The sequence below is a fragment of the Electrophorus electricus genome, chromosome 11 (assembly GCF_041902795.1).
Source record: "Electrophorus electricus isolate QZ-2024a chromosome 11, ASM4190279v1, whole genome shotgun sequence".
NCBI classification, from domain to species: Eukaryota; Metazoa; Chordata; class Actinopteri; order Gymnotiformes; family Gymnotidae; genus Electrophorus; species Electrophorus electricus.
Genome location: NC_137507.1, coordinates 27,801,005 through 27,827,500, shown reverse-complemented (window position 1 = coordinate 27,827,500; position 26,496 = coordinate 27,801,005). Strand labels below are relative to the sequence as shown.

The window sequence follows — 26,496 nt, the reverse complement described above, 5'->3', positions numbered from 1 at the left end:
AATACATGCTGCCTTTCCACAGGTGCTCAACGAAGATATAAGATCCATTTTCCAAGTCTATGAAGAATCCTTGCCCCCCGCCCCAAATATCCATGGATAATCCGATAATATTAATCCACTATTGAATCAGAACTATTCCTTTCTGCATACGTCAGCCGTTGTCCATGTTCATCAACCTACTTGCAGTTCAAATCTCCTCTCACTGCCTCCTGTTCATGCAAGAAACAGTTTTCCCTTTAAGCCGTGGTGGAGGGCGTTGGTTCTGGCGCGGACGAGCGGCGTGCCGAGGTGAGAGCAGCCCGCTGAGCGCTTCGCCTGGGCTCCACTGGGACAGGTTTGGGATGCAGTCGTAGTCCGGTACAGTACAGCCTGACAAGGTAGCCATGAAGAATGGTCCCTTCCCTCTCACTCTCTCTCTGCTAACTCCCAGCAGTCGTTTGTCTTATCTATGCCATATTGTTCTTTATTGTTTAGTACCTTTATCCTCCAACTTGAATCGTTTATCTAATGTGGCCCGCTGCCATTATTCTAGACTCGGGGGCTAAGCGCAGTCGCCAAGCTCAGGCTCACGGCACGGAGTTTTGTCTTCACGGCTTATTTATAGCGGCCATGGAACGTCATTCGGTTTTATGATCTGTTGTTTTTTATAATTTCGCTCTTTAATCGATGCTTTTTATACTCGAGCGCGACTCGGGTGGCTTGTCTTCGCAGATAAAAATACCTTCGGAATATCAAAAGGAGATGCACCCAATGGGTCCAGCACATGCATACTGGCACGCTGCAGCACATAATGTGGTCAGCATCCAAGACACGCAGCCCTGTGGTGGTTTTCACCAGGGTTATTACTGTTGTGCCGGTGCCATGACCCGGATGATGTTCGTCTAGCACAACCTTTACAAATTTTTAAAAGCACTTACAAAAAAGGCTTTCTGCCTTCTGGACAGTTTGTGGTCTGATCTGTAGAACAGTTCAGGGCCTTTTTTTCTCTTCTTTTGTGGCAAAAACTGTATAAAACAACAACAACAAAAAACCCTGTTTGTCCTCATCTAAAAAAACACTCTTGATTCTTCTGCGCCCAGATGCTGCAGAATCCCGACTCCCTGTGCACACCACTGCGGTGTTTAGCGTAAGCGCGACGATACAGGTCCAGCAATATCACGATCTACAGGCAACGTCACAAACTAACTATTGCCCACCAGAAAAATCCTGTCTGTTATTGATACTGGCTCACTGCCGTATTTTGTGTTCTAAACACGAGCTCTGTTTTAGGTCCTTAGCTGGTTTTCCACAGAGGCTGCTAGCACACGCCTAGGCTAGGCCATCTCTGTTGCCCTTGCTGACCTGGCGCAGGTGGGGAGCGGCTTCGGGGCAGGCTGGCTTTAGCTCAGCCCGGGTGCCCGCAGCTAAAACTGTGCTCAGTAATATAATGAACCGATTTCAGCCCCAGTCAGACGGATGAATTAAACATCACCCCACTTCTCCTCTCCTCCCCTCCTCTCCTCCCCTCCTCCCCTCCCCTGCCGTGTGCTGTAAGGTGCCGTGGTTCCAAACCTCAATTTAGACAAACGCTGCTTTCAGCAGGAGGGCACTGCGACAGGAGCAACAGAAAAGGGTGTGCGCACGCAGTCCTTGTTGTTCAGGAATGCTGCTTTCTGTGTTTTTCCACTGAGCTGCTGCACAACGGTTGAAGTGAGGTGTTGCGCTGCAGGAGTTGGACTCTTTAAACGCGGATCAGCGTGGTGTTAGAGGGATGGCATGCAGCGAATCTAAACTGCTCAGTGAGGGGAGGGATTGTATATCTTTGCCACAAACAAACAGGAAAGAAGAGGCTTGCATGTGCACACACACGCTGTGCTCATGACAAGTCTTAGGCCTCATGGTGTGTTTGTTACAGGTTCATTTATCTGCAACTTTTATCCAAAGCAACTTACAATTATGACTGCAACTGGAGGGTTGAGGGTCTTGCTCAGGGGCCCAACAGTGGCGGGGCTTGAACCAGCAACCTTCTGATTACTAGTCAAGCCTCTTAACCACGGAGCTAGGTTCACTGAAGGACCTCAGGTGGCAGATTCCCTGCTGACAGTCTTGCACACAGGCTAAAGACCTAGGACAAAACCCAGTCATGCATTATTGTTACATATTAATAACTTGTTATGATTATGACTTAGTATGATTACGTTTATACTTCTGTGACATTTTCCAAATGATATCTCAGCCTTTTTTAAGGGAATAAATGTAGGCAACATGATTTTCACCACTTGGATTTCCATCATGCGGCTTTTTCACGCACTCGGTGAGTGCCAGCTTTCTCCGAACGTTTGGCTTCTGGTTAGATGCCACCGCACGCATGCGTGCCTCAGTTAGGGCTCAGCATTGGGGTGGGTGTTGGGTGTGGGGGGTGTGGGGGGTGGGGGGGTGGGTGGGTGGGGGGGTGTCATGCCTGAGGAAGAGGAGATTGACGCTCACAGCGGCGGGGATCCTTCCTCCTCTCAATTATTCACACCCAGACGCCCTTGGCTCCACGGCCACTCCTGTCCTGCGACTCTTTCGCTCTTTTCTCCATCTCCCTCTCTTCTATACCTCATCCCCTCTTCTCTCTCGCTTTCTCTGTCTTCACAGACAGAGCTGGAGCCAGCAGAGAAGGTCACCATGGGGGTTTTTCCGACACCCCTCTGCTTTCTCTCTTTCACAGACCCATTATTCTTCCATGGTGCTCATCTCTTAGTGGTCAGTGGCCTGTCAGTGCCAGGGCTCTACTGTTCCAGGGTCAGCTTTACCGTGGCTCTTTTTGCTGCTTCGAGGCATCTGATGTGGCAGTCACCGGAGCTTGACACATTCAACACACTTGACACACGGTGCTCTGCACGAGGCTGAGTTTGTTATGCTGCATACGGCTCAAGGCATTGTTTGGTGTCACACAACAGGTCACATAAGTAGCGTCTTCACCCACACACACGCACGCACTCCCTGACCCCGTTATTAGAAATGCCTACCTTGCACCAACACACTCCGGACACTTCATTCCGTACACCTGTTTGCTAGGTGCGTGTTACAGGTGTGCAGTGACCTTTCACCTACAGATATGCAGTCAAGAGAAGTTATGCGACCACTAAAAAAACGTTAGCAGAGTGTTCTCAGATCAGGCATGGTAGTTTAGGGAAGTGTTCCTAATAAAATGGCCGATGTATGTGGTCTTAAGAGATTAGTTTGACACCTCTATCAGACAAATCTGTACTTAGAAATAGACTGACAAATGAAAACTTAGCGGTGAGCTACAGAACTGCAACTGTCTCTCTGTGTGAGACAGGGGCAGGGTTTAGAGTCCCTGTCTGTCCCAGTGGTCCCTAGTTAATGGTGCTTGAAACAAAGGCTACAAACGTCTCACCACTGGTGCTGGACTTGTTAGCATGTTTGCTGGATCTGAGCCTTAAACATGGCAGTTGGAGGTTTTAGTGTGGTGATGATGTGCCACTGCACAGACATGATGTGATAGAGATAGATAGATAGATAGATAGATAGATAGATAGATAGATAGATAGATAGATAGATAGATAGATAGATAGATAGATAGATAGAGAGAGAGAGAACTTTGATCTTGAGCGAAATTCCAGCATTACTGCCATCAGAAACAGAACTGTAAACATCACTAATATTTATTAGACATCTAACAGAAAGATAAATGGAGAAGAAAAGCTACAGATATACAAGTAGAACCACAAACTATACTGATGTTAATGGGAATAGTGGAAACGTGTTTATAAGGATGTTAATGGGAAGAGTGGAAATGTGTTTATAAGGATGTTAATGGGAATAGTGGAAACGTGTTTATAAGGATGTTAATGGGAATAGTAGAAACGTGTTTATAAGGATGTTAATGGGAATAGTAGAAACGTGTTTATAAGGATGTTAATGGGAATAGTGGAAACGTGTTTATAAGGATGTTAATGGGAATAGTGGAAACGTGTTTATAAGGATGTTAATGGAAATACTGGGATGGTGTTTAGTGAGGATGTTAATGGGAATTGTGGGATGGTGTGTAGTAAGGATGTTAAGGGGTATAGTGGGGTCGTGTTTAGTAAGGATGTTAATGGGAATAGTGGGATGGTGTTTAGTAAATATGTTAAGGGGTAGAGTGGGATGGTGTTTAGTAAGGATGTTAAGGGGTAGAGTGGGATGGTGTTTAGTAAGGATGATAAGGAGTAGAGTGGGATGGTGTTTAGTAAGGATGTTAAGGGGTATAGTGGGATGGTGTTTAGTAAGGATGTTAAGGGGTAGAGTGGGATGGTGTTTAGTAAGGATGATAAGGAGTAGAGTGGGATGGTGTTTAGTAAGGATGATAAGGAGTAGAGTGGGATGGTGTTTAGTAAGGATGTTAATGGGAATAGTGGGATGGTGTTTAGTAAATATGTTAAGGGGTAGAGTGGGATGGTGTTTAGTAAGGATGATAAGGAGTAGAGTGGGATGGTGTTTAGTAAGGATGTTAAGGAGTAGAGTGGGATGGTGTTTAGTAAGGATGTTAAGGGGTATAGTGGGATGGTGTTTAGTAAGGATGTTAAGGGGTAGAGTGGGATGGTGTTTAGTAAGGATGATAAGGAGTAGAGTGGGATGGTGTTTAGTGAGGATGTTAAGGGGTATAGTGGGATGGTGTTTAGTAAGGATGTTAAGGGGTAGAGTGGGATGGTGTTTAGTAAGGATGTTAAGGAGTAGAGTGGGATGGTGTTTAGTGAGGATGTTAAGGGGTATAGTGGGATGGTGTTTAGTAAGGATGTTAAGGGGTAGAGTGGGATGGTGTTTAGTAAGGATGTTAAGGGGTATAGTGGGATGGTGTTTAGTAAGGATGTTAAGGAGTAGAGTGGGATGGTGTTTAGTGAGGATGTTAAGGAGTAGAGTGGGATGGTGTTTAGTAAGGATGTTAAGGGGTATAGTGGGATGGTGTTTAGTAAGGATGTTAAGGGGTAGAGTGGGATGGTGTTTAGTAAGGATGTTAAGGGGTATAGTGGGATGGTGTTTAGTAAGGATGTTAAGGAGTAGAGTGGGATGGTGTTTAGTGAGGATGTTAAGGAGTAGAGTGGGATGGTGTTTAGTAAGGATGTTAAGGGGTATAGTGGGATGGTGTTTAGTAAGGATGTTAAGGGGTAGAGTGGGATGGTGTTTAGTAAGGATGTTAAGGGGTAGAGTGGGATGGTGTTTAGTAAGGATGTTAAGGAGTAGAGTGGGATGGTGTTTAGCAAGGATGTTAAGGGGTAGAGTGGGATGGTGTTTAGTAAGGATGTTAAGGGGTAGAGTGGGATGGTGTTTAGTAAGGATGTTAAGGGGTATAGTGGGATGGTGTTTAGTAAGGATGTTAAGGAGTAGAGTGGGATGGTGTTTAGTGAGGATGTTAAGGAGTAGAGTGGGATGGTGTTTAGTAAGGATGTTAAGGGGTATAGTGGGATGGTGTTTAGTAAGGATGTTAAGGGGTAGAGTGGGATGGTGTTTAGTAAGGATGTTAAGGAGTAGAGTGGGATGGTGTTTAGTAAGGATGTTAAGGGGTAGAGTGGGATGGTGTTTAGTAAGGATGTTAAGGGGTATAGTGAGATGGTGTTTAGTAAGGATGTTAAGGGGTAGAGTGGGATGGTGTTTAGTAAGGATGTTAAGGGGTATAGTGAGATGGTGTTTAGTAAGGATGTTAAGGGGTAGAGTGGGATGGTGTTTAGTAAGGATGTTAAGGGGTATAGTGGGATGGTGTTTAGTAAGGATGTTAAGGGATAGAGTGGGATGGTGTTTAGTAAGGATGTTAAGGGGTAGAGTGGGATGGTGTTTAGTAAGGATGTTAAGGGGTAGAGTGGGATGGTGTTTAGTAAGGATGTTAAGGAGTAGAGTGGGATGGTGTTTAGTAAGGATGTTAAGGGGTATAGTGGGATGGTGTTTAGTAAATATGTTAAGGGGTATAGTGTGATGGTGTTTAGTAAGGATGTTAAGGGGTAGAGTGGGATGGTGTTTAGTAAGGATGTTAAGGGGTATAGTGAGATGGTGTTTAGTAAGGATGTTAAGGGGTAGAGTGGGATGGTGTTTAGTAAGGATGTTAAGGAGTAGAGTGGGATGGTGTTTAGTAAGGATGTTAAGGGGTAGAGTGGGATGGTGTTTAGTAAGGATGTTAAGGGGTAGAGTGGGATGGTGTTTAGTAAGGATGTTAAGGGGTAGAGTGGGATGGTGTTTAGTAAGGATGTTAAGGGGTATAGTGAGATGGTGTTTAGTAAGGATGTTAAGGGGTAGAGTGGGATGGTGTTTAGTAAGGATGTTAAGGGGTAGAGTGGGATGGTGTTTAGTAAGGATGTTAAGGGGTAGAGTGAGATGGTGTTTAGTAAGGATGTTAATGGGTAGGGTGGGATGGTGTTTAGTAAATATGTTAAGGGGTATAGTGGGATGGTGTTTAGTAAGGATGTTAAGGAGTAGAGTGGGATGGTGTTTAGTAAGGATGTTAAGGGGTAGAGTGAGATGGTGTTTAGTAAGGATGTTAAGGGGTAGAGTGGGATGGTGTTTAGTAAGGATGTTAAGGAGAAGCAAAGGTTTAGTACTAAAGTGCACCACTTTAAGTCTGGGTGATGCCATACTTTTTGCATCATGCCACGGCTTGGTATAATAACAACTGAGCATCAGGTGGATTTCCCCCTGTGTGTGTGTGTGTGTGTGTTGGTACCTGAGTCCCTGAGCAGCACTGTTGCAGGCAGGCCCCTGTCAGCATGTCAGGTCGGGAGGTTGCGGGGGCGAGCCCCTGTGCCCTGTGTGCTCCAGCACGCTGAGATGGAGCACTCTGCATGTCCTGCCTGGCTCCTCACAGCTTGGCCCTCTGCACCGGTTCCCTTGCACAGGGAAGGGCAGCATTTTCTTTTCAGAGCCGAGTGCGTCCTACATCTTCGCCAGTGGAGACGTTAGTAGTGGGGTCGGCCGTTAGCTGCCATTCTTCCTGCCAACGGGACAGCACTAGTTAAAGTGTCCTTCCTGCCCATCGGTACTGCTGTGCAGAGAGACCTGAATCATCTGCTAAGACTGTAATCCCTAAAGAAATGGAAGCCTTGCAGAAAATGATGTATTGTCCCGACGCCATCAGGGCACTAGACGGTTCACTTACTCCTTACTTTCCAATCCGAATTACGTCCGTTCTAAATGAGGAGGGAGATGGGGTGGCTGGTCTGTTTGACGTCACACAGAAGGGCAATCAGTGCATGTCAGTGGCTTTCATGTAGAAGAATATCTCTCTCTCTCTCCCTCTCTCTCCCTCTCTCTCTCTCTCTCTCTCTCTCTCTCTCTCTCTCTCTCTCTCTCTCTCTCTCTCTCTCTGTGTCATCCTCCCCCCCTCTGTCTGTGTTTTTCTGTCTGTTCCTCCATTGAGTCAACTACAGAACACATATACCTTTATCAAGCCATCAATCAGCCCAGGAGGTATTGAGCTAGCACACCCCAGCTCTCTATTCAACCACGTAATAACCATTGATTGACTTGGCTTGATAAAGGGGAGAGTAACTTAATGGCACTAGTCATAATGCCACTGTAATGTTAATCTTCACACTAGGAGTGCTGCTGGCGCTGGTGAATACTCTGGGAAGCTTACGAGCTGGTCTGGGATCAGCGTGTGCAGACACAATCGCGCAGGTTATGACTTGGTCATATATGATAAATCAACCACTACATCTGACTGTGATGGGATTTTAACCACACACCTTTGTATTTGGTCTACAACGTTATTCCGCAAAATTGTTCCACAATAGTATAACACAGTTGCTTAAACAGGTATGACAGGTATGTGTGTGTGAGAGTGTGAGAGAGAGAGAGTTCCTTTAACACATGTGTTTCACATTCACTCCCCCAGTACAAACAAGTAGAACAGTACATGTCCTTCCACAAACTTCCGGCGGACTTCCGACAAAAGATCCATGACTACTACGAGCACCGTTACCAGGGCAAGATGTTCGATGAGGAGAGCATTCTGGAGGAGCTGAACGAACCACTCCGAGAGGTGAGACAGAGATGTGTGTGTGTGTGTGTGTGTGTGTGTGTGTGTTTGTGTGTGTGTTTGTGTGTGTGTGTGTGTGTGTGTGTGTGTGTGTGTGTGTGTGTGTGTGAGTAAACTTCCATGGAAAAACAGGCCCCAGGGGCTCCTACCATTGTCCATGTTCTCTTCTCACTTTCCAAAACAATAAATAGATGCTGACAATGAAATGTGTAATGCTGTACAAAGCAATCTGTGTCACTGTAAACCACATGCCTCGCACAGCCTGCTACGGCTTCTCTCTCTCCACTCTATCCTCGGGAATATATGTGTGTGTGTGTGTGTTTGTGTTTGGATTGTATTACAAACCCTGTGTGTGGAAATACTACATTTAAACACCTTGTCAGCATTTTCTGTGGCTACACTGATGTGTTTCTAGAATAGACCCTAGCATTGAGGCGTGGTGAGAATGGCTTTCACTAAGAGTACGTGTGACACCCCCATCATGGTCTAAATGTCCCTCAACCTCTTTTAGGAAATCGTGAACTTCAACTGCCGTAAGCTCGTGGCCTCCATGCCGCTGTTTGCCAACGCTGAGCCCAACTTCGTCACAGCCATGCTGACCAAGCTACGGTTCGAGGTCTTCCAGCCCAGGGACTACATCATCCGCGAGGGCACCATCGGCAAGAAGATGTACTTCATTCAACACGGCGTGGTCAATGTCCTCACCAAAGGAACCTTGGGAATGAAGCTTTCTGACGGCTCCTATTTCGGAGGTGCGATCGCCTGTTTTTCATCTGATCTGTTTATCAGTGCCTAGATGAGGTTCAGGTCAAGCCTTATTAAATTGGTCACATTCAGATTAAATAATTTAACATTTGGAGTGAGATTTAAGACGGTTGATTGATCTCCTCACTTCCAGCATCTCTTCAGGATCGAACTACATTTAAACGAGCGGAATATTTAAACGCTAAACAGTATCTTTCGTGCCGAGTGATACAACGTGATAGCTCATCTCAAGTACCCTCTGTTGGTTTTTTGACAACAGCATGGACAGTTTTAGACAGCCGACCAGTGCCTCGCTGACATGCTTGTGTGTCTAATCAGACTCAGATCAAATGGCAAATACATGCCTTCAGTTACCGGGTTCTTTGTTGAGGGCACTCTGCGCAAATGCTGAACTTTTGCCCCAAGCTGGAGGTGCATTAGGGTGACCTTTCAGTCACTAGTATTTCAACTAGAAGCCTTCATCTAGAGCAACAACACTGGCCCTTTAGTAATGTATTCAGGAATCAAACTGCAACAGATCAGTAAGATGTTTCTTTGTGAGAACTGATTTGACTATGAAATGGTTCCCAGGATAGAAGGTGAATGCGATACTCGAAGCTGAGTTCTATGCTTTAAAAAAACCCATCTATTTATTTTTTTGTCCTCAAAAATGTTCCTAGTGCCAAAATGGAATTGTAGAGATCTGGAGCTTCGACATTTATTTATTTTTCCCGTAATTCTAAGACGTGCGTAAAGAAAGTATGTGTGGCGAAGCTGAACAGTGAAACACGATCCCCCTGCTCTTTGCGATTCTGGATGACTCTGCACTCCCAATGTCTGCCCCCAACCTCCGCATGACCTTGGAAAAGGTCACGTCCCAAACCGGTGCCTTCTGTAGCCAGAGTTCAAAGGGGTGGTAGAAAGGGCCTCCCCCGGGGAGCCGGGCACCGCCGATCCTGAGCGTGGTCTGGGAGAAAGATCGTCAGGGGCAGGAGCAGCACAGAAGTCGGTTCCCTTTCAAGTCATAGTAGTAGTCTCAGGGGCAATGCAAAACACCAGAGACGCATAAACTAGATGCAAGGCAATCTGTGTGTGTGTGTGTGTGTGTGTTACCTAGCCTACCCAGGTAACATGATCAAAAATGGCTAGTTTCTCTGGATAAGAGCATCTGCTAAATGAGTAAAATGTAAATGTTCATAAACATGACTATCAAAAAATGGACATTGTAGGGGTCTATTGATGCTGCTTCTATTTAAAAATAATAACAGGGTTTAAGTCAAGGTTAGGTCTATGTATAGGTATGCCATTACATTACATTACAGTAATATTGTAGGTCATAGTATGTGTGTGAGTTTGCGTGTGGGCGTTAATTTGCGCTCATGTCTCTGATTGAAATGCTTTGATCTGTTGCCTCTTTCCTTGATGGATTCCTCCCTGCAAGGAGTGAGCGAGTGGAGTGATAACAGCCGTAGCCTCCCACGTAGAGTATACTGGAGTCGGCATGCGTTGATCCAGAACCGATCCAGAAGAGGCAGGGAACAGTCTGAATGGTGACAGAGGCTACTTTCACAGTGGCTAGTGGTTTTAACATAGACAAGCTGTTCTACAACACTTTGGTCTCTGACAAGATCAGCCCTGTTGTAGCTGTAGTGAAGGTGGACTACGAATTAGCTCTCTGATGAGCAGGACAGTGGTAGCTTAGTGGTTAAGGTACTAGTAATCGGAGGATTGTTATTCAAGCCCCACCACTGCTAGGTTGCTGCTGTTTTGCCCCTGAGCAAGACCGTGAACCCTCAATTGCTCAAGTTGTACCCAGCCATGATTGTAAGTCACTTTGGATAAAAGTGTCAGTTAAATGCTATAAATGATGAAACTTTGATAAATGATGAAACTTTGACAAAGGTTATTGAATATGCATGAACCAATGCATACCTGGAAAGTTTGACTCAGTTCTCAGTCTGGTACAAAGTGTCTCCACCAGTGTCTCCACTGTTCCAGGGCTAGTTTGATGGTGAGAAGCTCCCAATTTGCTACGTCATAATTCCTCTCGACTGCTTGTAGTTTCTTTGAGTAGAATGCGCAGGGGTACAATGTGGTGGAGTGCCTTGTCTCTGGGACAAGACAGCCCCTATTCCTACTTCTGATGCATCGACCTCTAGGATAAAGGGCAGAGAAGGGTCAGGCTGGTGGAGGACAGGTGGTGAAGTGAAGGCTTCTTTCAAGGTTTGGAAAGTTTGGTTAGCAGTCATAGTCCACCTACTGTCCTGGTTCTTGAGAAGATCAGTAAGGGAAGCAGAGTACCAAACCCCCTTATTAAAACTGGCAAACTCTAAGAATCATTGTACTTCTTTGATCATGGAGGGTTTAGGCCAATTCAAGACCACTGATCCTTTATCCGGGTTCATGGATATGTTGCCTGGTTTGATGGTGCAACCTAGAAAAGTGACAGATTCACAGTGGAATTCACATTTTTCTCTGCTTTGGCAAACAGATGATGTTGTCTGAGATGTGTCAGGATGGCTGTTACATGTTCCAAATGTTCTGCTTCTTACCGAGAAACTATACGGAGCTCATCAATATAAACAGTCAGGAATCTGCCTACCGTGTCCTGAATGATTTAATCCATAAATGCCTTGAAAACAGAGGGGCTATTGGACAGACCATAAGGCATGACTAGGTACTCATAGTGTCCGCATGATGTTATGAAGGCGGTCTTTCACTTGTCACCTTCACATATGCGTATGAGATTGTACGCGCTACACAGGTGTAATGTGAAGATTATGGCTCCTAGATTATGTTCATGGGTCAAAGAATTGAGGCGAAGAAGGGAGGAGCATTTCACAGTCACTTTATTGAGGGCCCAGTACTCAATGCAGGGTCTTAATCCTCCTCCCTTTTTCCCTATAAAGAAAAATCTGTCAGCTACTGGAGATGTGGAGGGTGGAATAAATCTGTGTTGAAGTGCCTCAGAAACATAAGCCTCCATAGCAGCCTCCTTTAAGTCTAAGCCTCCTAAGTGAGTAGGGTTCAGCTCTCCATGGTAGAGGAGCCCCAGGAAGGAGTTCCACTGGACAGCCCCAAGGTCGGTGGGATGGAGGTTCAGTGGCCTTCTTATGGTCTAATGGGATGGACTGTCAATTTGAGGACTCAGGGCTTTCTATAGTAGTGGCGAGGTTTGTCAAGGACATACAGTTGGAAACAGTGTTTACTCCAGGATGTCAGTTCGGTGGTGTACCAAGAAATGCTATGGTCATAGGCAGATATCCAGGGAAAGCCTAGTATAATAGAGTCAAGAGACATTGGTAGAAGCATGAATTGAATCAACTCACTATGAAATAGGCCAACCTTAAGAGTGACTGGCACAGTTTGGTTTCTAATAACACCTTCACCAGTAGGTTGGCCATTAGGGAAATTAACACATAAAGGGGGTGTAAGGTAAGTGTAGCTAACCTTTAATCTAAAAAATTGCCTGCTGCTCCAGAGTCAACCAAAGCAGTGAGAGAAACACAGTTACTATTGGTGGAAATAACAACAGACAGAGTAAGATGATGATTGTTAATGTGCAACAGTAATAACGTTCTTACGTGGGTTGTGGATGTTGATTTCCTCTCACTTGCTCTAAGGAGACAGTTAGGGCATCGATCATGGCAATGGCCATCTGCGATGCAGTAAAGACTTCATCCACTAGGGAGGTATCAAACTCATTCCTAGGAAGTGACAGGTGAGCGACCCAGCTTCATAGGTTCGGGAACTTTGCTAGGTTCACTTACAGGGTTCTCTGAATGGGAAGTATGTTGGGCCGTGGTGTATGTTGGTGTTTGCAAGGGTCTATGAGTGTGTCGGAGATTATCCACAGTAATGGCGAGCTGAATGGGTTCAGATAGCGTGTCCGAGTCTCCTTGGCAACCGAGCTCCGAAGAGAGTCCGCAACTAAACGCAGTTCTCAGTGCTGTATCGCTCCAGCCACAACCAGCGGCAACTGTACGGAATTCTCTGGCATACACAGAACCTGCGCATTTCCCTTGCCGCCTTTCACGCCAAATGGTTCCTGGATCCTTTCCATCAGCAGGACGGTCGAAAACCGCTTTGAAAAGATTGTAGAATCCAGTTTCAGATTGCAGATTGTAAGAGGGGAGTTAGCTGGTAATCTTGGTCAGGTCGGTCCAAGGTCAAAAGTACAAGGCAGGGCCCCAAAGGCGTCCAGGGGTGGGGCAGGACACAAGGTCTGTAAAACAGGCAGAAAGAAGACAAACATGTAGAATAGTAGGGTAGGAGGGTAAAAGGAGGGTAGTAAGTAGGGTAGGAGGGTAATAGGAGGGTAGTAAGGGAGAGATTAGTCAACAGCTGTACTGATTAAAACCAGATCGGAGACGTTCATTGTGGCTCGAGTGCTTTGTTACATTTGTTTATTATAGTGCTTCTAGTGAATTCGATGCCTTTGGTCATTAGTAGAATCTTAGTCAGTGATTGTTATGCATGTGTTTTCCATTTCTGCTTAATCAATAAAACATCCCTTAGTTATTACGTCTGTGAGTCAAGAGTGATGTTCTAATGTTTGGTAGACAAGAAATAATCACATATTTCATGAGTTGAGACTGAATTATTATTCATTATTGAATTAATTAAAATGAATACATTTTCTCTGTTAATCATGGTGGTGCCCCATTTAACCTTATTAACTGTGATTGTTAAAACCACTACATATTATGGTGCTTTGTGTGAGGATATGGAAATCGCTACTAAATTTTAGAATATCACTTGAATTAGCCTCTTGAACAAAATCCTGTAATCAAATTTATGCCATGGTTAAAATGTGGTTGTGTTGTGTGGTCATGGGTCAGGTGTATGTGCTGATAAACAAGTTACTTATTGAGTATATTGTGTGGCAACAGATTGTGTTACAGCTGTGTACATATTGCATAGTTCTGGACTCAGATTAATGCATGCTGCACTTCTGAGATATGCATTACCATTAATCCAGTAATGTGAATTTCTGCCAGTTGAAAGAGGGCCCTCAGTAGGATATCTAGTGTGTATTAAGTAGCCTAAAATAATTCTGTGAAAAGTGGGAATCGCCAAAAATTGAGCTGGAAACTATCTGGAGTTGCTTTTTGGTAAAGTGTGTTACTAGCATACCAAACTGTTTTCAGGATACTATTTAGCGTGGTCTTACATTGTGTCAGAATTTAAACTGGCGGTAGTGACTCTGGGCCCCAAGCATCCCTTAGTGGGTTTTACTAGATGATACGTCAATACTTGTATAGTTCTTCATGAGATCCCGGGTGGACTGTGACCACACCTTGCTGCCAATTGTGAGAAATCTTGGGAAAAAGTAACCTTCTGTCACCACTGTGTGGCTGAGTTAAGGAAATACAGATACACCTATTCTGTAACGAATGCCCAAGTGCCGAAGGGCGTGGAGCGGGACACACAGACTCTCGACGAAGTGAAACATTTAATGATACAAAAACATAAAGATGATGGTGGCACTCACAAATAACATTAACGATACACACGGACACACTTAACACTAACGACTTTAACATTTAACACAGGCTAGACAAACATGATAATGGGTATTACATTCAGACGCTAACAAACATACAATGCCCAAGGATGACCCACACACTGACGGGGGTTTAAATAGACAGACACACACTAACACTTAACCCCATACAGTTGCGTCCCTTCACGGGGGTGTGGCTACAAACATGGGTGAACCCCCCCTGCACGCGGCAGACCGTACCACTTTTACGCCCCCACATGGGAGTGTCCTGTGACATATTCTCCATTACACCTGATCTTCCATGGCTTCTTCATGAAGTACTATCTAGATCCTTCTCAAATTAATTGAACAGTATTTTCTCTGTGTCTGTTCGGATGGGATGTGACCCTGCTTGGAGCCCTTTCATGTTAGGATTCTTCTTCTTCTTCTTCTTCTTCTTCTTCTTCTTCTTCTTCTTCTTCTTCTTCTTCTTCTTCTTCTTCTTCTTCTTCTTCTTCTTCTTCTTCTTCTTCTTCTTCTTCTTCTTCTTCTTCTTCTTCTTCTTCTTCTTCTTCTTCTTCTTCTTCTTCTTCTTCTTCTTCTTCTTCTTCTTCTTCTTCTTCTTCTTCTTCTTCTTCTTCTTCTTCTTCAGTGCATTCAAACGCATTCCAGTCCGTTACTCCTATACTGTATGTCATACAGACAATATTCTTTTTTCCAGTCATTACTAGTCTTCCAGTCTACAAAAAAGCCTCAAGAACCCATAACCTCTGCCCACTTTGATTTTGAGGTCATTTGCATAATATACAAACTCACATACATTTTTGAGCATGAACTAGTCCTAGGATTTTCACCAAACCTACATAAATCTGGTATCCAGACACAAAAGTCTGAAGTTTAATAATTATCAAAAAGATCTGGAGAGTTCTATGTTGTTTAGTTTCCATATGCCAATCAAATCAAGGGGCAGAGATTCCGCTGCAAAAACTGAACATAAACAGCTCAAACTCATGAACGCTTCAATTCAATGACACCAAACTTTACAGAGATGTGCCCCATATGTGTATGGGGCAAGTCCACCATCTTCGTGCACCTGCTTAACTAGGGGGTGCTATAACAGGGAAGAAACTGTCACACATACCCAGATTGTCCAATTAATGTGAAACATCTATATGCATGTATGGAGCAGGACCTACAACAGGGATACTATATCTATATACTATATGGCATCAGCCAATCAGATTTCAGTACACATTTCATAGGCTTAGCATTGGTCAATCCAAATGTAACTTGAATGGTATGGTCATGTATGCATTCTCTCAGACATAGTCAAGTTTCAAGGGAATTGACCACTGAATGGAGCTATACTAGACATTCCAGTATATCTCCTACATAGTTTCACTTGGCAATACAAACTTGGACTTGAATCTTTGCAGGAGTCCAAACAATTGTGAAATTGCAGGTGCCTTTCATAAATGTTTAGTTTTGCCACATTCATTAAGAATATAAAATTTGCACATTTCAAACGAGTCCTAGGATTTTCATTCAATCACATCAAATCAGGTCTTGAAATAATCTTTAGAGTCTGAAACTAAATAACTAAATACTTTTTGACTGTATGTGACTGCAACACATCAAAAGTGTACCAGTATCACATATGGGTACTAGTCAAATTTATATTCACACTACCATTCTGAGGAAAATTGCAAAGTTTGAGGCAAATCTTTTGCCAGGAGGCTCTTCAGTGCAGAATGACCCATTTTGCTTAGAATTGTAAGCCCTGTGTTTTCATACCTAAATAGCCAGAAGTGAGGAACAGCGAGTCACATCAACACCGAAATTTACAGACAGATATAATGATAGTCTGATGTTGCCTGTGGAGTTTGAGCCACTTATGACATCGGAAGGCGCTACAGTAGACAATTACCTACTTTGTCTTTAATCACAGGGCTTGTGTTTAAAAACCTAAACGATAAGAAGTCAGAAAAAGTGGTTCACATCCACACAGAAATTTACAGACATACTTGTCATGAGAGAACAATGTTGTACATTGATATCAGATTCAGAAGGTTAAGGGCTGAACATGCCACTTTGTAAGTTTTAAACATGAATTACTTGCAGTCATTGAATCATATAATCAGCACAGGCCTTTAGCACAGCACAGCACAGTATTGTACTTAGCTTTTATATAGCAGCACCAAATACTCAAAAACTCACTAGCACGCATACACACACAAACAGACACACACACACACACACACACACACACACCCTACCTAACTGTTGGGTTCACCTAAACACTCTTGCTCTCTCTCTCTCTCTCTCTTTATCAAACACTCACACACAATCAAACTGACATTTGGCTTCTTACTTATTTATCATCTTTCCAGTGTGTGTGGTCACAGAGTCTGTAGCATAACTAGAACTATATTCAGTCTTTACATATACATATGCTTTCACTCACTTAATACACTCACAACTGAACTTCACACAATACGTCACAACTTTAATTTGAAGTTTGCTTGATATGTGTCAATATTATTCAAAATAACAGTTACTCGAATGCAATATTTTAACAATAATTGCAAAGAACAAAGCTGTTTACTGTATACAACTGTATACAAGGTGACCACCCAGTACAATAGCTATGTCACCTTATTAACTCTTCAGAGTATTGCTACACGTTAAACTGAATTATGTATTAGAATTAGATATTTTTGATAAAAGGAGTATAAATTTAAACTGCATGGCTCAACCTTCAGATACTTGTTCACAAAAACGTCCCGCCAGTAAGTCTTGTTTGTATGAATATATTTGATACAGTGTAACAGTTAATGAAGTTTAATGAAATACTATATAGAACAGCACAGTAAACAGGGCTACCCAAGTGTGCTTGCAGTTATGTTATCCTATAATTAATGCAGGATATTACAGCAGCACAGTGCAGTTCTGTTGTTTATATATCATCACCAAAAACTAAACTCTGAAATTCACCACCATTTCACATTAGATTCAACATGCAAGTTTGTGCATTGACCTGTCTTGGTTGCAAAGAGACAGGGTGTTTTAACAAAAATATTCACAGATGTGATGTAACCAGATACATGCATATAGCCTTTCACTCAGTCCCGTCACAACTAACCAGGTGTAACAGTTACTGGAAGTTACTTCCACACGTTAACACTAGTGCTAAGGCATACACTACTTGCAGTGTGGTGCAACAAACAAATAGAGTAGCACTGAACACTTCAATCTTAGACCATCATCAAAAACTCAATCACCAGCTTTTCACATTAAATGCAAACTGCTATTGTATACATTTAAAAACCTTTAATGACAGGTTTTAATGGAGGGCAGGGGATATCCCAATCAATACTTGTATATGTCTATTGCTGTACAGGTTTATTAACTTAGCAAGCTCCTCAATCAAATTTCCAGTTCATCAAAACTCTTTATTTCATTGTCACCTAACCACAACCACCTTTTTAACAGCATCTTCATGAAATAGTGGACAAAGTCAGAATGTCATGTGTCCATGGCCGGTGGTTTCTGTGTCTACGTTGCTTCATGTTATACTGTCGAGACTGTGCTTGGACCCGAAACTCCCACTTGTGGCTATATTTTGTTGTTGTTGTTATTTTTATTTTCTTTATTTTAGTGAAGTAATATTAGTAGTACTCCTACTATCCTTATTACTACTGCCATCATTCTTATAATAAAGATTGTTTTTAATCTGCATGTCCTCAGAATTTGTAGTAAAGTGACCAGTTCAGAGCCATAACTGATATTTAATTAGTCAGGTGTCATTTCGGTGAATGGTGAGATATCAGTGTTGCTGCCGACCATTTAGTGACCATAATGAAAGATATTCTGGAAAAAGGTTTATTCTGACACCATACCTGAGAATGAACTGGGGCCTAATAATGGACAAAGTATGGTGCATGGCGCACCATGGCGTGTACCACCTCTGTAAAAGGGCACAGCGCATAGTGTGCAGTGACATTCGGTGGAACCTCTTTGAATACAGAGCTGCTCCAGGACCCTGATTTAGCAAATGCAGTGCTTGCTGTTCTGCTTCGTTTTTGTCAAGGTACTGTTGCCTTCATCACTGATACAGAAGCAATGTTTCATCAGGTCAAGCTAGCAAATGGAGATTTTTCTACTGTTTCTTTTGTGGCCAAACAGAGTCACCTCTAAGGGGCTGATAGAGCACATGATGCTTGTGCATGTGTTTATGCAAAAGATATGTGCAGTATCATCCCCTAATGGTTGCTTTGTGAAAACAGCAGTTGACAATCAGAATGAGTGTCCAGAGTCATCGACACTGCGCATCAAAATGTTTACGTGGACGACTGTCTGAAAGCAGTCAGTGGGACAGAAGAGGCTATGGTTTTGCACCAACATCTCACCGAAATATATTCAAAAGGTGACTTCCATTTAAACAAGTAGATCTGTAATGATCGTGTTGCACTCTCAACCATTCCTGAGGAGGACATAGCAATTATCATGAAAGCCCTGGATTTGAGCAAGAACCAGTTTCCACTGGAAAGAGCTTTATGGGCTCCGTGGGGATGTTGAATGAGATCTCATTACTTTTAGTCTAGCAACCGAAGTGACTACCGAAAACTAGACGGGCCGTTCTGTCCATTTCTGACCCTCTGGGGTTTTTCGCTCCTGTCATTCCTGTAGCAAAACACATCTTGCAAAGCTTATGTAAACTGCAGCTGAGCTGCGATGGAGAAGCTTGCCTGACTTCTTGGGAAGTTGGGAGCTGTGATGCTGTTCTCCCTCATATGGTGATGAAGTGAATTATCTTTGTGCTAAAGAGTTCCTCTGTCTTTCGGAAACAGGTGAGCTCAACAAATGTAGCTCTCTGACTCCATTGTGTGGTTATGTGCTGAATGATTGCTACACTTGATAATTGTTGAATAATTGGTCTTTCAGCCCAGTTCAAGGAGTTAGAAGGTAGCCCATTGTGGTCAGCGCACATGCTGGCGTGATGCTTCACAAAGTTTTTATTTTATTGCGTAGAGGTATGCTTCGAGCATTTTCTGAGTCTGTGGAGTCTGCCCTCTCAGTTTTGTTAATGGTGGGAGCTGAGATTGTTCTGAGCAATTTAATATAAAATATATAGGTATCAAGCTATAAGTGAGAACCTTTAAAGTGAATTTAAGAAAATATGCAAAACAGAAACTTCAGAGTTCATTAAATATCAGTTGTACTCTACTGTAGATAGTAAATCAAAGTACATCAAACTCAAAGTCATCCTGCTCTTAGTCAGTAGATAACAAACATCCTTTTGAAGATAAATGAAAAGAAAAGGAAAAAGGGAAAAATTGACCCTTATAATTCACAATATCACAATACATCACAATAGTCAAGGAAGCATCGACTTAGGTCCCGGTACTGTAACAGAGTGCATTGCTTTAGTGTCCTGTTCCCTAAAGGGGGCAAACCTCTTGACAGCCTGGGTGTCTCTCAGTAGCCTGGCTGGACCATGGACGGTGGAGCAGGTCCCACGGTAAGTTCTCAGGATGCTAATGTCTGGCACCTCCGGGAAACGAGGCCTGCAGTAGACAATCCAGCTATCAGCTTCATTCCTCCCCTTCTTGTTCCCCTTCATGCTGCCACTGATTGGACCACCTCTGGAGAATCAGGACCTGCTCAGCAATATTATACATACCTTTTCCCCCTTTCTCCTCTTTCTTTCTTTTAGTTCACTTCTCTCAGCTCAAACAAATTTGGATTTTGCCACCAAACTAAACAAGCTCAACCAACACAGTCAAAATCTTAGCACTCAAATAAAGAACGAGGTCACTAGCAACTCGGCTCTACAACATAAGAGGAAGGTCATAGCCATCACCGTAAGTCTCCACTGCCCCTTCCTGACCAGTCTAACCTTTCGCAGTAGCCAGGGTAACGATGCCAACTGTTACTGTGCGGAGATACGTGCGTCTGCTCTTCTCTGCCCACAGCTGTCTTCATGTCAGTGTTCCAAAATTTCCAACTGAAGACAGACTACAGATTATCCCTCTGCTGAAACTTTGTTCTGGCCAGGGTGGGTTTTTGCTCAGACTCCCAAAGTGCCACACAAATGGTTTTACGTGGTCATGCCAGAAAGGCGTAAGAACAGGCATTTCCCTTTTTACGCTACCAGTTGGTATCAGTAGTGGCTTTATTGCTTATACAGCAAATTGGATCAGTTCACTCATTCCTCTCATCTGTGACGCTGCCTCTTCAGTCTTAAAATTAGTTCTCCCTCTGGCTGCGTCACCAGTTCTGCCTTCTCTGAGAGCTCTGGTTAAACTTCTCATGCTCGTTCACCACGAAGCTCGTGATTAATAAGTTAACTTTGTTGGTCTTTGTTTGGTTGATACGTAGATTGCCCGGTTGGTCATTCCCACAGGTCTTTTTTAATTAACCTAGTTAGCTACGCTAGTCCACCACAAATCATTTGTATTCATTGTGGCTCGAGTGCTTTGTTACATTTGTTTATTATAGTGCTTCTAGTGAATTCGATGCCTTTGGTCATTAGTAGAATCTTAGTCAGTGATTGTTATGCATGTGTTTTCCATTTCTGCTTAATCAATAAAACATCCCTTAGTTATTACGTCTGTGAGTCAAGAGTGATGTTCTAATGTTTGGTAGACAAGAAATAATCATGTATTTCACGAGTTGAGACTGAATTATTATTGAATTAATTAAAATAATAAATTTTATTAAAGTACAATGTTAAAGCCACTACATTGCAAAATATGGCAATTAAATGACTTCCCTATCAGGGGACAGTACATGTCATTGGATATGGTCAATGGAGTGGTTTCCTATTGCAGAAATGTATGAATGGAAATGAATCCAGTCACCCAACCAAAACACAGCAGTAAATCAATACATTGGCTAATAGAAAATGTACCATAGTTAACTTATTAATTTGCACTTTATAAAATGTTATGGAAAACTATAAAAAAGGAATACCCTCCAAATGCTTCAATCATCTTATGCAGACTGGTCCCAGCCGGCCAGCCCTGACTGGAGTCCTAAGAGTCCATTAATCACGTTCTTAAATCAGCAGCCTGTGAATGACGTTAAGAAATTATATAGTGCATTACAGAGAAGAAGTATTTATATAGATAATATATTTATTATTACTTATGAGATGATTATAGCATTAAAGTAGATTATTCAATATATTTCTAGATATTTTTGATGCGTTTTCATATATGTTTTTCTCCGTGTCAGAGATCTGTCTGCTGACACGCGGCCGGCGCACAGCGAGTGTTCAGGCCGAGACGTACTGTCGTCTGTACTCGCTGTCTGTAGACAACTTCAACGAGGTGCTGGAGGAGTACCCCATGATGAGGAGAGCCTTCGAGACCGTCGCCATCGACAGGCTCGACCGCTTAGGTGACCAACACACACACCAGACAAACACACACACACACCCACACCCCATCCTTTCCCCTGTTATAGCAGGGATTATACTAGTACGTGTGTTACAGCAAGGAGTGTTCTAGAAAGCATGGCAGAGTTAATGATTAAGTTAATGGTTACTGTCGACAGAAAGAGAAGGTAAACGTGTCATCCAACGTCTGGCCCCTCCCTCACAGGCAAAAAGAACTCCATCCTAATGCACAAAGTTCAGCATGACCTCAGCTCAGACGACTTTAACCACTATGAGAAAGAGATGATCCAGGAGATCGTGAAGTATGATCGCGAGATGGTGAAGTTGGTGGACCTGCAGCGGCCGAGGGCGATGTCCATGACGCCGTCCATCCCCAGCGGCATGTTCGGCGGGCCGAGCCAGGGCCAGGGCGCGTCTGCCATCGCCACGCTCCAGCAGGCCGTCGCCATGAGTTTCTGCCCCCAGATGACCGGGCCTCTGGTTGGGTCGGGCACAATACAATCACCCCGCATGGTCCGCCGCTTCCAGGTGATCCAGAACCTCTCCAGCCCTGTGTCGGCGTCCCCCATCCAGCCGTCCTACATCGGGGCCTGCGGCTCGGCCACCACGTCCAGCCCGCCCGTGCAGAGCCCACTGGCGGCGGCGGGCACTCGGACCTTTCAGTACGGCTGCGGCTCCTTGGGCGGGCGCACAGGTTCCCAGCTGTCGCTCGTCCAGCACCACGTGCCCAGCCCAACGCGGGCCACGCCGCACAAGAGCACCCACTCCCTGCAGCGCGGGGGCGAGCTGAGCCAGGACGCCCGGGCCCTGTCTGCATCGCAGCCCTCGCTGCCCCAGGACGGCGCGCCGGCCGCGGACCCCGGCACGCCGCCCTCCACCCACGTCTCTTCCATCTCCGTCGGGATGCCGCAGGTGACACAACCTAGCGTCCCCGGGCCCTCCGGAGTACGGAGTGCCGTGCCTCAGAGGATGGCGTTGCCCCACCAGGTGTCAGGGGCTGGGCCTTCGTGCCCCTCAACTCCGCCCCCTATGGGCACTTCACCAGGGGTGGGCGGGGCAGTGGGAGTGGGACCAAGTCCTCTTGACCCAGTATTGCACAAGAAAGGTTCTATAGTTAGCCTCCCTGAGACAGACTTCATTTCCAGATCCAGGCTGTCCTCAAACCTCTGACCAAAACACCAGCGAGCTGTGTCATTGTAAGTCATAATAGACTCTGTTCCCCAGATTTGGTTTTCTCTACACACCAGAGCCTTCTAGAGGTGGAGTATCTGGTGCATAGCTAATGATAGGTATCAAAGAGGACATAGACAAACCTGTTACTACAAGATAATTACGTTGCTGCTGTAACTAGATGGAAGAAGTGGGAATATTTTTAGTTGGCCCACTCATGCAGTCACTTTTGCATTCTGCTACCAGCCCCTCCCTCGCCGTCTTTGTTTTGAACAGTGTTAGGGTGAAATGTTGTGTGTTACTGCTGCGTATGTACATCCACAGCATTGGAGTCTGTGCAGTGCAGTCTGGTCTGAGCTACAACTTGCCCACAATCAGGGACTTGCATCACGTGACAATGATGAACCTTTTATGCTTTGCAGAAGTGTTTTGAGTGTTCCTCTCCCCTATATAAGCTATAATTGTAGCAAACTAATACCTGTTCTTCATGTACTTCATAAATATCAGTGAAAATAAGAATTATAGACCGCTGGTCGATCTTACATCGATATGTAAATAGGATAAATATTAAAAAGAAAGAAGAACATATTTATTCAAAAACCAAAGTTGAGCTTGAACACAAGGTTTGGTTGTGTCTGTGTCAACTGAGTAAATCAAACGAAAAAGAAACAAAAGAAGCGCCATTTATTTAACTGCCTTGAGTGTAGAAGCCATATACGTGGTCTCTGTGTGTGTGTGTGTGTGTGTGTGTGTGTGTGTGTGTGTGTGTGTAGAAGCCATATACGTGGTCTGTGTGTGTGTGTGTGTGTGTGTGTAGAAGCCATATACGTGGTCTCTGTGTGTGTGTGTAAGTGTATGAGTGTGAGTGTGAGTGTGTGTGTGTGTGTGTGAGTGTGTGTGTGTGTGTGTGTGTGTGTGAGTGTGTGTGTGTGTAGAAGCCATATACGTGGTCTGTGTGTGTGAGTGTGTGTGTGTGTAGAAGCCATATACGTGGTCTCTGTGTGTGTGTGTAAGTGTATGAGTGTGTGTGTGTGTGTGTGTGTGTGTGTGTGTGTGTAGAAGCCATATACGTGGTCTGTGTGTGTGTGTGTGTGGGGAGGGGGTGGTTGCAGGCATTTGGCTTGTTGTTATTTGCTGTTCTGTTTTCTCCACAAAGCAGTAAGGCTGAAGTGTTGTTTTGTTGGGCATTTTTAATGGAACACCCCACAGCCCCTGTGGAGGAGTCACAGAATTATTAGACCAGTGGCTCACTGTTAAGAGGCAGAAACAGTAGCAGTATAATGTAGGAAAGAAGAACCCAAAGACCTTATATGTTTGGGGGAAAAGACTGCATATTTTGTGTTCTAAATCTATCCATGCAATAGTATTCTGAATCTGCAATACTTTAACCCTGCCTTCTGTCTCTGTCTTTCATTTCTGCTGTAGGAATACTTTATACCAAAGTATTCCAAAATGCTTTATGGCTCTAAGAAATGGTTTGCAGTTCTAAAGGGGAAATGTTTGCGGAAAATCTTTACAGTTTAGCTTTATACATTTACAGTAAAAATTTAACAGTTCATAATTAACATTAAAGTGGGAGTGTCCCGCATTAATACACTTTCCAATAATGAAATTTTAATCTGAGGCATTCCTAGACATACAGTAATTCCACTAATGCCTTTAAATTTGGGTTAAACTTGCTGATGCATCTGGAGTTTAGCAAACATGACTCTATCTTCCTATCTATTTATCTATATATTGATTGATTTACTTACTTGTTTATTTATTTATCTATTTACTTTTGCAGCTGAAAACAAAAGTCCAATATTTGTATTCTGTCATGTACAAAAATGTAGATTGTGACATTCTATTGCATTGACTTAAAAGCATTATTTGTACAAGTTAACCAGTATTTACAAAGTTCTGCACTTTACTGAAACTAAGATAGTTTTTACCACGTTTATCTGGCTGACGAGAGCATTTTCCAAGCGCCTGTCATGGACGTTGACCAGATCTTTTGTTTGGTCACTGTTTGTGTTCATTTAAAGATGTGTCACCTGAAAAGTACAGAGTTGCTTATTTCATATTTACTTGCTGCAATTTTTTCACTGGAAGCTGGATTGACAGTTGTACATATGATATTGTAAATCAAAATGGGCGAGGCTGTTAACTGTGGAAAGCACCTGACACTCAAGTAAAGTGAGCTCAGATGGCAACAGGTGCATCTTCCTTTATGAATGTATGATTATGACAGCAAAGCGAATATCAATTACTGCCATGTAAATAGACTCATACTAATTAATGCAAAATGGAAAATGTGTGTATTTGCTGAGTGTTTATCGTGGTGATCAGCCCTTAATTATGCTAATTAGATACTTCCTAACTCCCCCCCCCCCCTTTGTGTTACTATGGACACCCTATGCTAAAGGCTAAGGTTTTGGATTTAAAACCGCATGAACGAGTCCACAGCATGCCCTGGGCATCCTCTAGACCGATGAATCGCCACATTCGTAATGTCTGCACTGAGTCGATTTCTGACGAATCAGTGTGTTAAATGAACATAATTCTCCTCAGTAAACATGCTGATACCAACTCACGGTTATCTTCACAACCCTGGTCACTTTTCCTTTAATCTACTTGCATGACAAGTTTTCTTTCTTTCCTTTGTAACTGGTTCCGATTGGATCTTTGTCTTTTACGAGTGGTCTCCAGTTAGCTGCCACAGGCTCGTGTGCTGGTTCACGTGCTGTTGTTCCGCCCCTCTTGAGCTGACGCCGCCATTAGCCAGCAGTGACGCGATCATTTCATCAAACGAATCCTGAGATTTGGGGTGCCTGGCCTTCGTGCGCCTCCATCTCTGATTCGTTGCGCTGTTCTCTCGATGCACGCACGCCAGCGACACGTTCTGCTCTGCTCCGCTTCTTGTTCCTATCGCCAGAGCTTAGCGACGTAGCCAACGCTGACCTCTGTGCTGTGGCTCAAGGCCTCCTGTGTTTTTTACCCCTGCATATCATAACCATACACAGTAAATCCTGACCGCTCTGGTTACTGTACTGTAAGTGAGTTGAACCAAATGACTGAATACCTATTGATTCACTTCAAGTTTTGGGACTACCGTAAGTGAATGGAACAGTTTATTTTTGTAATAACGCACATGTAATGGAGAAAGCCCTTCTTAAGCTGCTGTTGGTGGCTCTTCTGGAATGACTTTAGAGGACTGTGGTCACAGTCAATGCAGGCATATACCCCCCCTTCCACCATTCCTGCAGGAACCCTACATCCCAACATGGGACCATAACCAACACCAGAAGAAAACTCCTATTATCACAGTGGTCCACCCCCTTCCCCCCTAACCAATTAGAGTGATTTCATTCATACCTCACCTCCTGACTTACCGTTAGCAATGTTAGCATCTCCGGGTGCAGTATTCTTCTGAGCAACACCCTTTCTGATTGACTGTGACCCACTGCAAATCCCTGACGAAAATGTGGTTTCTCCCAGGTACAGACGCAAGCACACGAGGCAGAGATGGCTGCCCCACATGGCGGCTGAACCAACTGATGGACAATTAACAATTATTCAAATATTCGTTGTCCAGAAGGTCCTGTTTCACTGTACCGCATGTAAACGGTGCAAGATGCCTTGGTATATGTCTTAGTAAATCAGGGTACTTGATTCTGTTATGAGAAGTGTTTTCTTGTTTTTCATAATTACAGCGTGCCC

General features: G+C 43.9%; 1 protein-coding gene across 1 annotated transcript in view; it reads left to right on the top strand.

Moving 5' to 3' along the window:
- Nucleotides 1-26,154, top strand: part of LOC113581938 (potassium/sodium hyperpolarization-activated cyclic nucleotide-gated channel 2) — a 49,802-nt gene extending 23,648 nt beyond the window's left edge. Inside the window, exons 6-9 of the mRNA XM_035528432.2 lie at nucleotides 7,850-7,996; nucleotides 8,505-8,745; nucleotides 21,462-21,626; nucleotides 21,830-26,154. Of these exons, the coding sequence (XP_035384325.2) occupies nucleotides 7,850-7,996; nucleotides 8,505-8,745; nucleotides 21,462-21,626; nucleotides 21,830-22,794 (1,518 nt within the window). The 3' untranslated portion in view covers nucleotides 22,795-26,154. The remainder of the gene's footprint in view (nucleotides 1-7,849; nucleotides 7,997-8,504; nucleotides 8,746-21,461; nucleotides 21,627-21,829) is intronic.
- Nucleotides 26,155-26,496: the final 342 nt, after the last annotated feature.